Source organism: Stegodyphus dumicola, chromosome 10, assembly GCF_044657685.1.
Source record: "Stegodyphus dumicola isolate Sdum_Otavi_A_Nest chromosome 10, ASM4465768v1".
NCBI classification, from domain to species: Eukaryota; Metazoa; Arthropoda; class Arachnida; order Araneae; family Eresidae; genus Stegodyphus; species Stegodyphus dumicola.
In genome coordinates, this window is record NC_140777.1 from 62431840 (window position 1) to 62445275 (window position 13436).

Genomic DNA, 13436 nt, shown 5'->3' on the forward strand with positions numbered 1-13436 from the left:
GAATGTGTATTTTCAATTACAAGCCATGTCTCACTATAAAAATCTTTTAAAATATAGACAAAAATTCCCATGAAACAAATGAGTAAAACAGAGACCCAGTAAGTCTCAAGAAGAGCGGCACTAAGAAAGAAAGAAAAGATAAAAGAAGATGTCCTAAGAAAAAGTAGTCAGTTACCCAATAATTATATGTAGAGAGACTCCTCATATAAATATTAATATAACATGCATTTCCTTTCTCTACTTCATCAGTTACCCCTTCTCTACTCCATCACTTACCATTTACTCCTCTTTCTACAGGTATATTAAAATTAAATTTTTATCTGTCTAATACTGTATTTATCTTTCTTGTCATAGATTTAATGATTTCTACTGCCTTTGCATTATAAGCCGGTAGACAAAGAACAGCTGCAAAATTAAGATAAGTAATGACCTATAGATTAATCCATTCTATATGAATTTCACACAAACATTTTTTTGGTTTATAAATTTTTATGGAAAAAGAATTAATTTCATGAATTGCAGTTTCACTGCATCTTCTTAGGTATTCAATAAACTTTTTGCACTAAACTAATTCTTAACATTATAAAAACTCAACACTAAGATATCAAATTTCTTCAATGAATTTAATTTTACAATCAGTTTTCCTACTGTGCTGAATTACTTACTTTATTTTTGATATTTTGTTGAAGAAATGAGCTGTTTTATCAACACGATACTCGCAGATGTATACATCATCTTCTTTGTACCCTTTGGGACGTCCTTTACAATATGTAGGTAGGTCTAATACACAACACTGGCCAACAATTAAGTCAAATGAAATAATTTCATACAATGGTACTCTGAAAACCTAGATTTAAAAAAAAAAAAAAAAAATCATATCAAATCAACACTTTCCCTTCCAATATACTAATACACTCGAAACTAATATTATACTGTTTGATATATATATTAAAGTGAAACATCATTCAAATGCTTTTTTTTTTTTTTTTTAAATCTTTTACATTTATCTGCTATTTTACCTCAGTCCCGATTCATTCCTGTCCATATTTCATACAAGCAATGTCCGAGAATAATTTCTCTTAATTAGAAAGCATATATTACAATTTCATAAGCTATTACATACAATAACCATTTATTATTAGCTCTCAGCAAGTTATTTTCTAGTAGCAAATGAATACTTCTAAAAAGTATAAAAACTTTTTTTTAAAATTGTTCTGTTAAAGCAGTAATGAGCAATTTATCATATTGCGCTTTTATTTAAAAAATTTCTAAGCATCTTATAAATAATAAAAGTACTTTTAATAAATGGAAATGAAAAATATTTTGCATAGCTAAAGTAAAAAAGAACCTTTTTTTTTTTTTTTTTTTTTTTTATCATTATAAAAACTATGTGTAAATGAGTAATACTTACCTCATTGGCAAAAAACTTCCTAGATGGTTCATGGTATGTTTCATGGGGACGTAAATAATGGTGGCCAAAAGCAAATTTGTTATTCCTATAAAAGAAAGAGTTTTGTATAACATCGACATAAAGGGAGGAAAATGTTGATAATAGGTTTGACAGAAAAATTTTTAAAGTCTCTATGACATCTCAATTTTCATATAAAAAGTGGATATTTTTTCATTATATATTTCAAATCTACATGAATTTCAGAATCAAAATACAGAGTGTTCAAAAAGAATACACATATTTTGAATGCATATATTTATTAAAATGTACGACATACGAATATGAAACTTTACACACATATGTGCGAACCTCTCAAGTTCAGATTACAGATGTTTAATATGTCCCCCAATCAGCAACATGAACAATACTCAAATTCCTCCCATATTTGGGCAAGCATGTCCAACGTAACTGATGCTAGGATGGATCCAGTTCTTCACCTCTTCCAGGTTCTGTGGGAGTGGTGGTACATAAACATTGTCTTTAATGAAACCTCACAGGAAGAAGTCACAGGGTATCAAATCCGGTGACCATGGAGGCCAGCTGAGACATGTCAAGTCTCCAGCTCCTTGAAGACCAATCCAACGGTTCAATAGAGTTTCATTCAGATAATCACGCACTTGGCGACAACAGTGAGGACATCAGTGAGTGCCCCATTTTGTTGAAAAATGAAGTTGTCTGTCTTCGTGCAGCCTCGGAAACAACCAGTTTTGTAACATAGTGAGATACTGCTGATTGTTAACAACGTTTCCATCAAAGAAGAATGGGCTGTAAACAGATGATCATGATGTCACACAAAACACATTGATTTTGGGTGAATCTCGTACATGTTCAATGGCTGCATGTGGCCCCAAATTCGAACATTGTGTTTGTTTATATGACCATTAACATGAAAAGTCGCTTCATCACTGAACACGATGCGTTGTGCAAAAGTGTTATAATTGTCAATAGCATCAATAATCTCATAACAAAATTCCATATGTTTGCGTTTGTCATCAGGAAGTAGAGTCTGTAACAAATGTAACTTGTATGGCTTCATAACCAACCGACATCTCAAAACACGCCATATTGTTGTCGTAGGCAGTTCTAACTCCCAACTGGCACAACAAGTTGATTTTGAAGGACTTCGTTGGAAAGCAGTTTGAATTGTGCAACATTTTTGTCGGGAACATGACGGTGGCCAGAACTCTTTCCTTTACATACACATCCTGTATTTACAAACTGTCGATACCATCTGCAAATGTTCTATCCATTCAGATGATCACTTTGGTACCTCAACTTGAAACGTCTTTGCACTTCCCAAACTCGAGAACACAAAATGATTTCTGCTGTGGAGTAGCCATTTTAAACATGTGATGGTTACCACGCAAAACAGAAAACAACTAACATCTAGCAACTATTAATATAAACTAGACTATGTATTCGTTTCGGAAATAGCCGAGCCGAGGCTCACTGATCAATAGTTTGGACAAAATAACAATTTGTAATACGTATATTCTTTTTGAAACACAGTGTATGCAGTACATTTTTGTAACCAAGACATTTTGATGCAGATATCATGCATAAGAACATACTTCCATAAAAATTAATTTTAAGAATAATCATATAAAGACAAAATTTCTGAAAATAAATCCTGACTAAATTATGATTTTATAAAATACAAATTTAAGGTATGTATATTAATGAAAATATTCAATATTTAAACAAATCACACTAGAAATTTAGTGCAGTAAATTTCAAAAGATGTTTCTAGGCAAAGCACTACTTCATATTCTTTCCACCAAAGTTGTTTTACTCACGAATTTTTTTTGCCAGTTCCAGATTCTTTTTAAGCAACAAAGAGCACACTATCTGTAAAGCATTTTTTTAACGAGATTACAGGTATGTGGCTTGCAAAATGATCTGTCAATCTCAAAAGTTTGAGAATAAAACTGGCTCTTCCATGTACACCACATGTTCCAAAAGTCATAATAATAGAAAATAGTTCAATTATGCATCATATTCATGGTTATTCCTCGATTTCAAACTAAGGGAAATGAAGTAGGAGCTGACTGAATATTTTTTATATCTATTTTACACTATTGCTGAATATTTTGGATAGTTATTGAATCATTTTCAGATTTGTCACTATCTGGAGATGAGTGCTAGAAATAATCTGTTTCACTATTGCTATCTTCTAACTACAATCATTTCCAGTATCAGAAAATATCATAAAAAGCATACATTCTATTTCTCACTGAATGCTTCATGCAGCTATATTATGAAAATGATAATAGCAGTAGCATTCTGCAAAATAGTTAAAGAACTCAAGGCAAATACAAAAATTTAGGTGCCAAAATATGACTGAAAGTAGAAAATGCATTATCAACCAAAAAAATATAAAAAAAGGGGAGGAGGGGAATAAAGCGTAAACTTTTAATAGAAAGAAACTCTGCATACCAGCAAAAATCGCAGGATGAGCAAATTTTGTTAATTTCATGCTGCTCATTAAAATAGCAGGATAGAGGGTTAGGATTAAATACAACCACAAAGCATTTACTTGTAACCATAGCATAGTTGACAAGTTGGCAATGAGAAATAAAGGTAAATGTCACCACTAAATAGTTTCCCGTTCTTAATTTTTTAAAGTTTGTTTTACAGTCTTTACGTAAGTTTCTCACTTTTATTTTCATTTTTGACAGAATATAATCAGTGGAAAAGAAAAACACTATAACCTCTACATCGTCAAGTTGGTTCAATCACCAAGATTCAAATTTTTGTGCTTTCATGTCTCAAAGAGAAAGATGTCAAAATATAGATTGCCATCACATCACCTTAATCACTACAAAAAAGTTTCAATGAAGACGCCACAGCTTTGTGATCAGAAATAAAATCAAAAATACTTAAGCCATGATTTACGACATAAACTCTTTCTCCCATGCTACAGCTCTTACTACTCTCAAAAAAGAGGCCTCATTGCTGACAATTTATTGAACATGAAAGCACTCAAGGGTTACTTTCATTTCAGAGCATGGATTCCTTTGTGAAGGACTCTTTGAATACAGATGGCTCATATCATTGTCAAATAAAATGAAAACTGTAAAAACTCCATGCAGCCTCGTAGACCTTATCGGTACCAAATACAAGATGAAATATGATACGCATGGTTTTAGTTACCAGCCTCAAACAGGAATTGCATGGGGAAGGAATGCATAATCTGAAAGCAGTTCACGGGCAAGAATTGAACAAAGAAAATGAAAAAAATTAACTAAATTAAAAATATTTTTTACTACACAGTTGTCAAAGCACACATAAACAACAATTTATACTGACACTTATTTTTAAATAGTTCTACTTCACTGAAGTAAAAACTCACTAAATAACTGACTTTCAGCTTGCATTAAAAGTCGGCAAATAACAAAAATTTCCCAAGAAAGACAAAACTTGAAAATAAATGTTAACTTATTATTTTTCTTTTATTTATTACACTATTCTATGATGCATGCACAAAGAATACATTTTTATACGTAAATAATTATAAATTTCTTCATTTCATATTACAACTCTTGGCTACAACGCCTCATGGCATTTCAGCTTTGATAAAGTTTGCAACTTTGGAGAAAAATTACTAGAAAGTACCTTCACAACGAACTGTAGATGTTCCCTGCAATCTAGTTGTCGTTTTTTTAGATTTATTAATTTTCAAGTATGGAAAAAAAAATTTCATGTGTAAACATACACCCAAACAAAGCAATTACTTTTATTACAAAAGTTTGTCACTGAGGATATTTGTCTTTGGACAAGTACAAATAAAAGCTAATCAAATTTTAATCTCTAAATAAGATTTGTATCACAGTATAAATTAAGTAGCTCAATTTGCAAATTTCTTGGAGCATTACAAATGTTAAGTTTTGGTAACGAAAATACTGTAAAAATGGATTTCAAACCATTAAAATCTTTATTTTTTCTTTAAATTCTTGTCACAATAATGTCAATTAATTTATGGGCCCTGTAAAATTGCTTCAGAGGCTGCCAGTTTGAGACTGCTGACTTTAGTCATTCTTTGGCCAGTGGATTCTTATCTCACAAACATAATTGTACTCTAAAACACATCTACTACAATGTTCTTTTAATCACTCAGCTTCATAAAAACCTACAACAGTGTATTTAGAACTCAACAATAATATTAAATTATACTTTCGATTTTATAAAAATTAAATTAAACTTTAAAGCAAATTATTTTACCAATTTCAAAACTAAATTTTATCAGCATCTCTAACTCACAACAGATATTTAAGTTGTGAATAGAACTGATTATCTGCAATCTTAAATATCTTACCATAAATTTCAAAATCAATGATCAAGCTTTTACTCACAGCATTTGCTTAATTGAGCTACATCTACTATTACAGGTTATTTACATCCTCCTCATTAAATATTAGACATTTGTGAGCAAAATTAAGAGAACTGGCACATTATGCCAAATTTCTGAACTATACGACAGATTTCAATGAAATTCTGTATGAATACACATTTATAATAGAGAAAGCGATGTACCATTCAAGTCATTTTACATATTCAATATTATCAGTACAGCTAACAGAGAAGGGATGTCCAAAATCCACATTGTGATATCAAATTGAAAATGATTCTACATGAGTATAGATTGCTCTCCTAGCCAGACAGTGTGATGGCATACTGGATCCACATTGTGATATCAAATTGAAAATGAATCTACATAGGTATAGATTGCTCTCCCAGCCAGACAGTGTGATGGCATATTGGACAGGAGACAGTTGAGGAGTCCCTTGGATAGTTAATCCTACTCTTGCAATAAGGCTGTTTTCAACTCTTGGATGGAAGAGATGATATATCCCTCCCAAGAATGTCTCAGATATGCTCTATAAGGTTAAGGTTAGGAGATATAGCTGGCCAATTCATGCGATGAATATCCTCACTTTCCATGTAACTTACGATCAACTGAGCATTATGTGGACAAGTGTGTTAATGGTTCTTATGTGATTCTGGTTAATGGATTGTCATCCATTGGTCCTGGGTTCTTGTTAATGGATTGTCATCCATTAACAAGAACCCAGGACCAACTGCGACCCTGAAAAGTAGAACATCCAAGATCTCCTCTCTATACCTCAGCAGTAAGGCTGGGAACCTTTGTCAAACTGCAGGGATGTGCAGCCATCCAACATAATGCCTGTCTAAATCATTACACCTCCACCACTATAATAACCCTTTCCCTGATGATGCAGGAACAGTATTACATTCCAGACTCCCTCCAGATACAGATACGCCGAAAATGAACATCCAGCCTGGCTGCCCAATTCACACTTTCCAGGTAATCGCAAACCAGCTGAGCTCTCCGTGGACAAGCATTGTCGTCTATTAACAGGAATCCAGGTTCATCTGTGCTCCTGAAAATTCAAATATAAGATTCTAATATCTCCTCTCTATACCTCATAGCATTCAGGAAGCCTTTAGCAAACACATGCAGGAGTACATGGCCATCAAACATAATGCCTGCCCAAATCATTACACCTCCACATCTGTAATGACCCTTTTCCCTGATGATGGAGGGATGTTATCGTGGATAGGCTCTACCCAAGTACAGGAACAGCAAGAATCAGTGTGCAGGACAAATCTCAACTCATACATAAAAAGCATGGTGCTACACTGAAGTCTGGTCCAAGGTGCATGTTGTCTGCAACATGGTAAATGCATTTTTTTTGTGTGCTGCAGTGAGCAAGATGCAAACAGCAGGTTTTTCTGACATACAGCCCTATCTTACGAAGCCTTCAGGCAACTTAAGACTATGAAACTTGGATTATAGTGGCAGAAAACAGCTTACGTGAAAGATGTGAAGCTGCAGCAATTTTATGTCACCACGCTGAAAGTGCCAAATAATGATTCTCATTTGTCTTTGTGGACCTCGTTCAATCTTGTCCAGGTATCCTCAATATGGATCCAATGTCCTGAAACTTTCCACAAACTGCAGATGGCACTAGTCATTACATTGAGCTCTGTAGCATCTGATTCGCCTGCCTTCAATTTACTGATAATTCTGCTCTCACTCTGTCATCCACACATTTGTAGCGTTTTACCTAATAACTAAAAATAGCGAATGTTGTGAAGGACTGTGAACATATAAATTGCCAAAAATGCCTTGTGTGCTTATAACCCATACACAACGTAGCTCCACAGACAATGAAGCATACGTGTTCAACTCAGAATGTTTGCATTATTCTTTGCCAGCATAATTAGTACTTTTCGTAAAAACAGACATAATTTGAAAATTATCTTAATTTTGCACACAAGTGTGCAACATGATATACCAATAAACCTTTGACAACAGGATTTTGAATGACAGGATATACCAATACACATTTGAAAAAAATTTTAAAATATATTACAGTTAATTGAATGTATTTTATTAATAATGGCAAAATTCATCCTGTTTACTTCTGCTTGATTGGATGTGTACCAATTTTAAGAACAGAGTATTTATTTTAAGAACAATGCTATGAATTACAAATATTTAAAATTTTACACAAAAGAGAAATAATTTTTAGTCAATTTAAAGCATTCCAAAGGATTTACTTTTCCCCTGTTACACCAGCTGCATTGTTTCAGGTAATTTTAACAATTTAATAAAATGCAAAGATAAACCCCTTTATGAACATAGATATAAAGAACAGCCAATATAAAGAAGATATAAAGAACAGCCAATCATAACAGTCTCTAATTGGCACAAATTATTAAGGAACTCACTGTTTCTCTAAACGGTAATACTTTTAGAATTCCTAATTCTTATCATTAAATCAATGCTAATATTTAACTGACAAATCTATATCATATAATAAACTTTTATTACATATTAACCATGCTCCCAAACAGTTTTGCTTCCTTCTAATAAAAGTACAGGAAATACCTATGATCAACTGCAGCAATAATTTTGAGGTTTTTAAGAAAGATTTTCTCCAATGTCAATTGCATAAAACAAATTATACAAGGGCACACTTAATACCTTCCAAAATATTCTTTATAACTGTTATCAAATTATGCACATACTTTTCATCTTTCCATAACCTTTCTACACGAAATATATCCAGCTGTTCTGTTTTTGTCCTTCGAAGACTTTCCCTGGCAGCCGCATCTCCATTTTCCATCCCCTGACCAAGAATCTGACCTTGGACATTTTCATTTGAAGTCGGTGTAGTTCCATCATCATCACGCCGAATATAAACACAATCCCCTATTCATAAAAAAAGGAAAAGAAACAACAATAATTTCTATATTGATTATATATTTAACAGCAGAATCTGATTATTACTACAGATCAATGGTTTTCAAACTTTGTCGATTCACAGAACCGTTTAGAACTATAAGGTTTTTTGCCTCGGTGAACATCATTCCATGCTTAAAGAAAGATATTTAAAAAAAATACTTAAAGAGTAGATCAATATGTTACAGATACATTATGTAAAGACAACTGAAGTAAAGTACTGTACTATTCTTTATTAAAAACTATTAATATAAAATTAATGTAATTTATTTCTTTTATAGCATTAATTCATGCTCCAGGAGTCATCTACAGTTGCATTACATATGGTGACTGAGGTATGCTTGCATTTTTTTTTACATAAACCTCTAGGTCGAGCTTTATTGAAGCCCTAGTGGGCCACGGGTTGCAGCGCCAAGAAATCTGCTTTCTTGACCTTGGGCCCCAGGGTGCATCAGCATATGCTCTAGGCAAGTGGTCAGCTTGCCACAAAGACCTCTATTGAAGCTATCTGTGATAATATTTCATATTCTACATCTAATTTGTTTCTGTCTTGTTTTTTGAGCCATATACATTGAGAAAGACTTTTTTACTTAAATATTGTTATAAATTTTGTATAATGTAACATGAACAGCTTGAAGAAATATGAAGCTTTGCCAGAAAAATAAGATTACAAGAACGAGTCCATTTAACATTGATAGATGGCTATCTTGCCAAATCTGCGAGATACCACCAAGCTGGCAATGGTTTTGGTGAGTAATTTTTGTCACCAAATTTGGTGAGGGTCTGGTTCCTGTATAAATGTAATTGATCCTCTTATGTAAGTGTAACCACATCGGGTTCTTATATGTAACTTTAACCTTACATGCCTTCCAATCATTTTGCAAATGGAAGAGTGGAAATTCCTTGGTGGCCGGGGAAGAAATACATAAGACTGGAGAGAGAGCCTGTTTCCCAGTTCTCAGTTCAGGATAGACTTTGGAGTATTGAGAGATCTCCAGGTGAGCTTCACTCTTTAGATGCGTTTTGCATTGCATTGGGTTTAATGTTTGAAGTGTAACTACTGATTGTGCTCTGTCATACTGAGAAGAGCTGTACGAGTACTTTTGTGGAAAGTTCAAGAACGTGAAGTGTTTCTTTTGAGAAATTTACCAAGCTATCATCAGTTCTGCGTGCATTCAATCCACTGAGAATCCTTACGCATGCAACAATATGTTCTTCCGAATGGCATTAAAATGTTTATAGCTATATAAGAAATGTTTTTGCATCAGCTTGAACAATAAAGAAAATGAAGCTACTCTTGCACATATGTCGTTGCTGATACCACGTTATGAATGTCGACAGCCCATGGATGAAATTCCTGATTAATTTTCAAAGCTAATTAAATGCATCTTTATATTTTTTGTTAATAAACAATAGCCAATTAATATGAGTCATTTATAATTTTCTTTCAGAATCTTTATTTTGACTTGCAGAACCCTTAGGTTCTGTGTAATGCAGATTTTGAAGACAACTGCCAAAGACTTCAAATATTAAAATTAATTAATTTTAATATATTCACAAAATTTAACCGTTCGACTGCTACACGGCGCAAAAGTGCTGCATTTGTCTCGAAAACCACGACGCAACGCAGTGTGTCTTTGTTGCTTTATAATACGAAAAGAATTATTAAAATTGATTGATAAACAACTGATTGATAAACATAAATAGTGATTTCAACAGTAAATATCCTGTCGGATCAAACTTGCAAACAAAATTTTACAAAAAAAAAAAAAAAAAAAAAAAAAAAAAGACATGTTTATCTGGCCAACAATCCTTGTTCCAGAAAGGAAATGTCGAAATGGAAATTATAGTGAAGTCTTCTTATGAATTTTCTTGTTACCCTGGAAGAAAACCTCTATTCTGAGATAATAAAAAAGTCTTTTAATATTCACCCAAAATGTTGGTGATATAAACGTCAAAAATATAGTTGATAAAATAGCTCTGTCTAGAAATACCGTCATGTGTTGTATAGGTGACCAGGGTGAGGAAGTTGGCACGCAAATTGCCTCTGGATTACAATATTGCAAATACTTTTCATTAACTTTAAGCTGCGACATCATAGACAATGCACAGTTAAGCATATTTGTGTGTTACACAAACGATAAATTTGATACTTTTTGATTTGTGCCAACTAGTTACAGGTGAGGACATTCTTAAAGAACTTTAAAATGTAATTGAAGTTAACAATGTAGAGTGGACAAAATTAGACAGATGAAATGCCTTGGAATGGTTGGCAGGATAAAAGGTTTTGTTACATTGCTTGAAAATTATTTGGGAAGAAATGTATTTAAGTATCATTGTATTATCCATCAAGAAGCTCTTTGTGCCAATGACTTAAATTTGTCTTCTGTTCTTGAACTGTAGTGTGCTGTATCAACAAAATACGTGCTCAAACTCTGAATCGATGATGATTTCATGAGCTTTCCCAGAAGAAATGGAGGAAGATAACAAGTTACTCCTTCACTGTAGTATGCGTTGGCTTTCCAAAGGAAATGCACTCGTGGGATTTTGAAATTTGAAGAAGTGCGTTTTAAAATATCTAGAAGAAAACAATGAACTGCCCAGTGAGTGCTCGCTACTCAAGAATGAAGATTGGCTATGGGATTTAGCTTTTCTTACCATTATTATGGGACACTTAAATAACTTAAATTTAAGATTACAGTGAAAAGACTGCATTTTTATTACCCTAGTTAGTCACATATCTTGTGAACAAACTCTTGCTTTTTTGTCTCGATTTTGGAGTAAAATAATTAACATATTTCACATTAATGCAGGAACTAGCTACTAAAGTTAATAATGCTCCAAACTATGACAGATTTAAAAATTTAATATCCATTTTGCAGGAATCATTCAGTACTAGGTTTCGTGATTTTTAAGACGATAAAAATAATGCTGATCTTTTCACAGATCCTTTTTCAATTTCTCTGCAAGACTTTAATTGTTACCCACTTGATATCCAAATCGAAATTATTGATCTACAGCACCATACTACTCTAAAAAGCAAGGAACTTATTCTAACTGCAAGTGATCCGAACCATATTGAATTTTGGAAATTTGTAACAACAAGCAATTTTCCAAATTTACACAATTTAGCCGTCAGATATTGTTGTAGGTTTGAATCGATGTATGTTTGTAAACACATGTTTTCTATTAGAAACATAATAAAATCAAAATGTTGTTTAAGATTAACTGATATGCACCTAAAACACCTAATTTTGTTAGCACCTTCAAGACCTAATCCTAATATTAGTGAAAAAAAACCTACAAATTCAAAAGCCACATTAAGTAAGTATTGACTGTTTAATAACTATTTAGAAATAAATGTTTCAAGTTACTTTGATTTTATACATAACCTAACTGACTAAATCTTTAAAAATGTTTACTAACAATAAAACCAAAATTTGTACTTTTATTTTTTTTATTATATTATTTTTTAAATCTCCACTATTTTAGACTTAGCTGAAAAAAAGCGTACTATTTGTCTAACAACCCCATAATCAGCCTATAAATAATGTTTTTTCACCTTTTCTTACTTTATAGTTTGCTGGAAAAGTTGGAAGTGGCACGCATAATCCCTCCCCCCCCCAGATAGTGGCACTCTTCCCAAAAAGCTTGGCCACCCGTGAGATACACAATAGCAAGATATACAATGCTACATAAGTAATAAAAACTCATACGCAAAACACACGGTTGTGAACTCAATTACACATTTTATAAACCCTGAAATTATCACCCTAAAAAAAAGAAATAAGTTAATAAACCAATAGAAAATATTATGATAATAGACAAAAACAACAATTAAATGAATTTAAATATTTACAGTTCATTCAACACTAGATTTACAGACATTTTTGTATAACTACATTTATGGACATCAGTCAAATTGATGGGTATAGAAAAAACATGTACTTGCTTTAAAAAATTATTAATGTAATTTAAAAACACTTACAATTTTAACACCAAAACTACAGATAACCGTCAATTTGATGAATTTGTAGTTGTTTTTATCAGTGTAAAAAAGTTCTGGCAGTTTTATTGTTAACAAACATACCAGAGCAATCTTCGCTGATGCTAACTATTCTCTCTAGCAATTCAGGACCTCTTTAGAAAGTACTCATGATGACTAAAGATTCATATTTTGTCAGAATAAAGCAAAACTAGTGCCTACCTGTAATTCTAAAATTATTTCGTTATTACTCATAATAATCTTTAATACTTTCTTCTCAATCATCTCTGCTCACACTAACAGAAACTTTTTTTAAAACATCTTGTCACATTGACTGCCAACAAAGAATTACAGATTTCCTTACTCTTGAGCCTAACACTTAATTTTTACACTTTAGATGTTTAATGTTACACAACACTTAGATGTTTAATGTTACACAACTGACACTTAGATGTTTAATGTTACACAACTGACAGATAATCACGTGACATAGCTCTTGCTCTGGTCAACTGCAGCGTTTTGATATCAGGTTTGAAGTTATTGAAAGATATTTCCTTTGAATAATGATTTTTATTTAGTATCTACATTATAACTACTTTTACTTTTGTCATCAGAAAAATAATTTCATAAAAAAGTGGTTAATTATAATTAACTATGACACTAGATTACCCGTTATTTTGACGGCTATCTGTACAGATAGGTCTAAACAGAATTAAATTTGGGTACGTATT

General features: G+C 32.5%; 1 protein-coding gene across 1 annotated transcript in view; it reads right to left on the reverse strand.

The window, feature by feature from the left end:
- ash1 (histone-lysine N-methyltransferase ash1) overlaps positions 1 to 13436 on the reverse strand; it is a 136254-nt gene that overhangs the window by 25686 nt on the left and 97132 nt on the right. Inside the window, exons 21-23 of the mRNA XM_085824991.1 lie at positions 8507 to 8690; positions 1412 to 1496; positions 666 to 847 (exon numbers count right to left, since the gene is read on the reverse strand). Coding sequence (XP_085681117.1) covers positions 666 to 847; positions 1412 to 1496; positions 8507 to 8690 — 451 coding nt within the window. The remainder of the gene's footprint in view (positions 1 to 665; positions 848 to 1411; positions 1497 to 8506; positions 8691 to 13436) is intronic.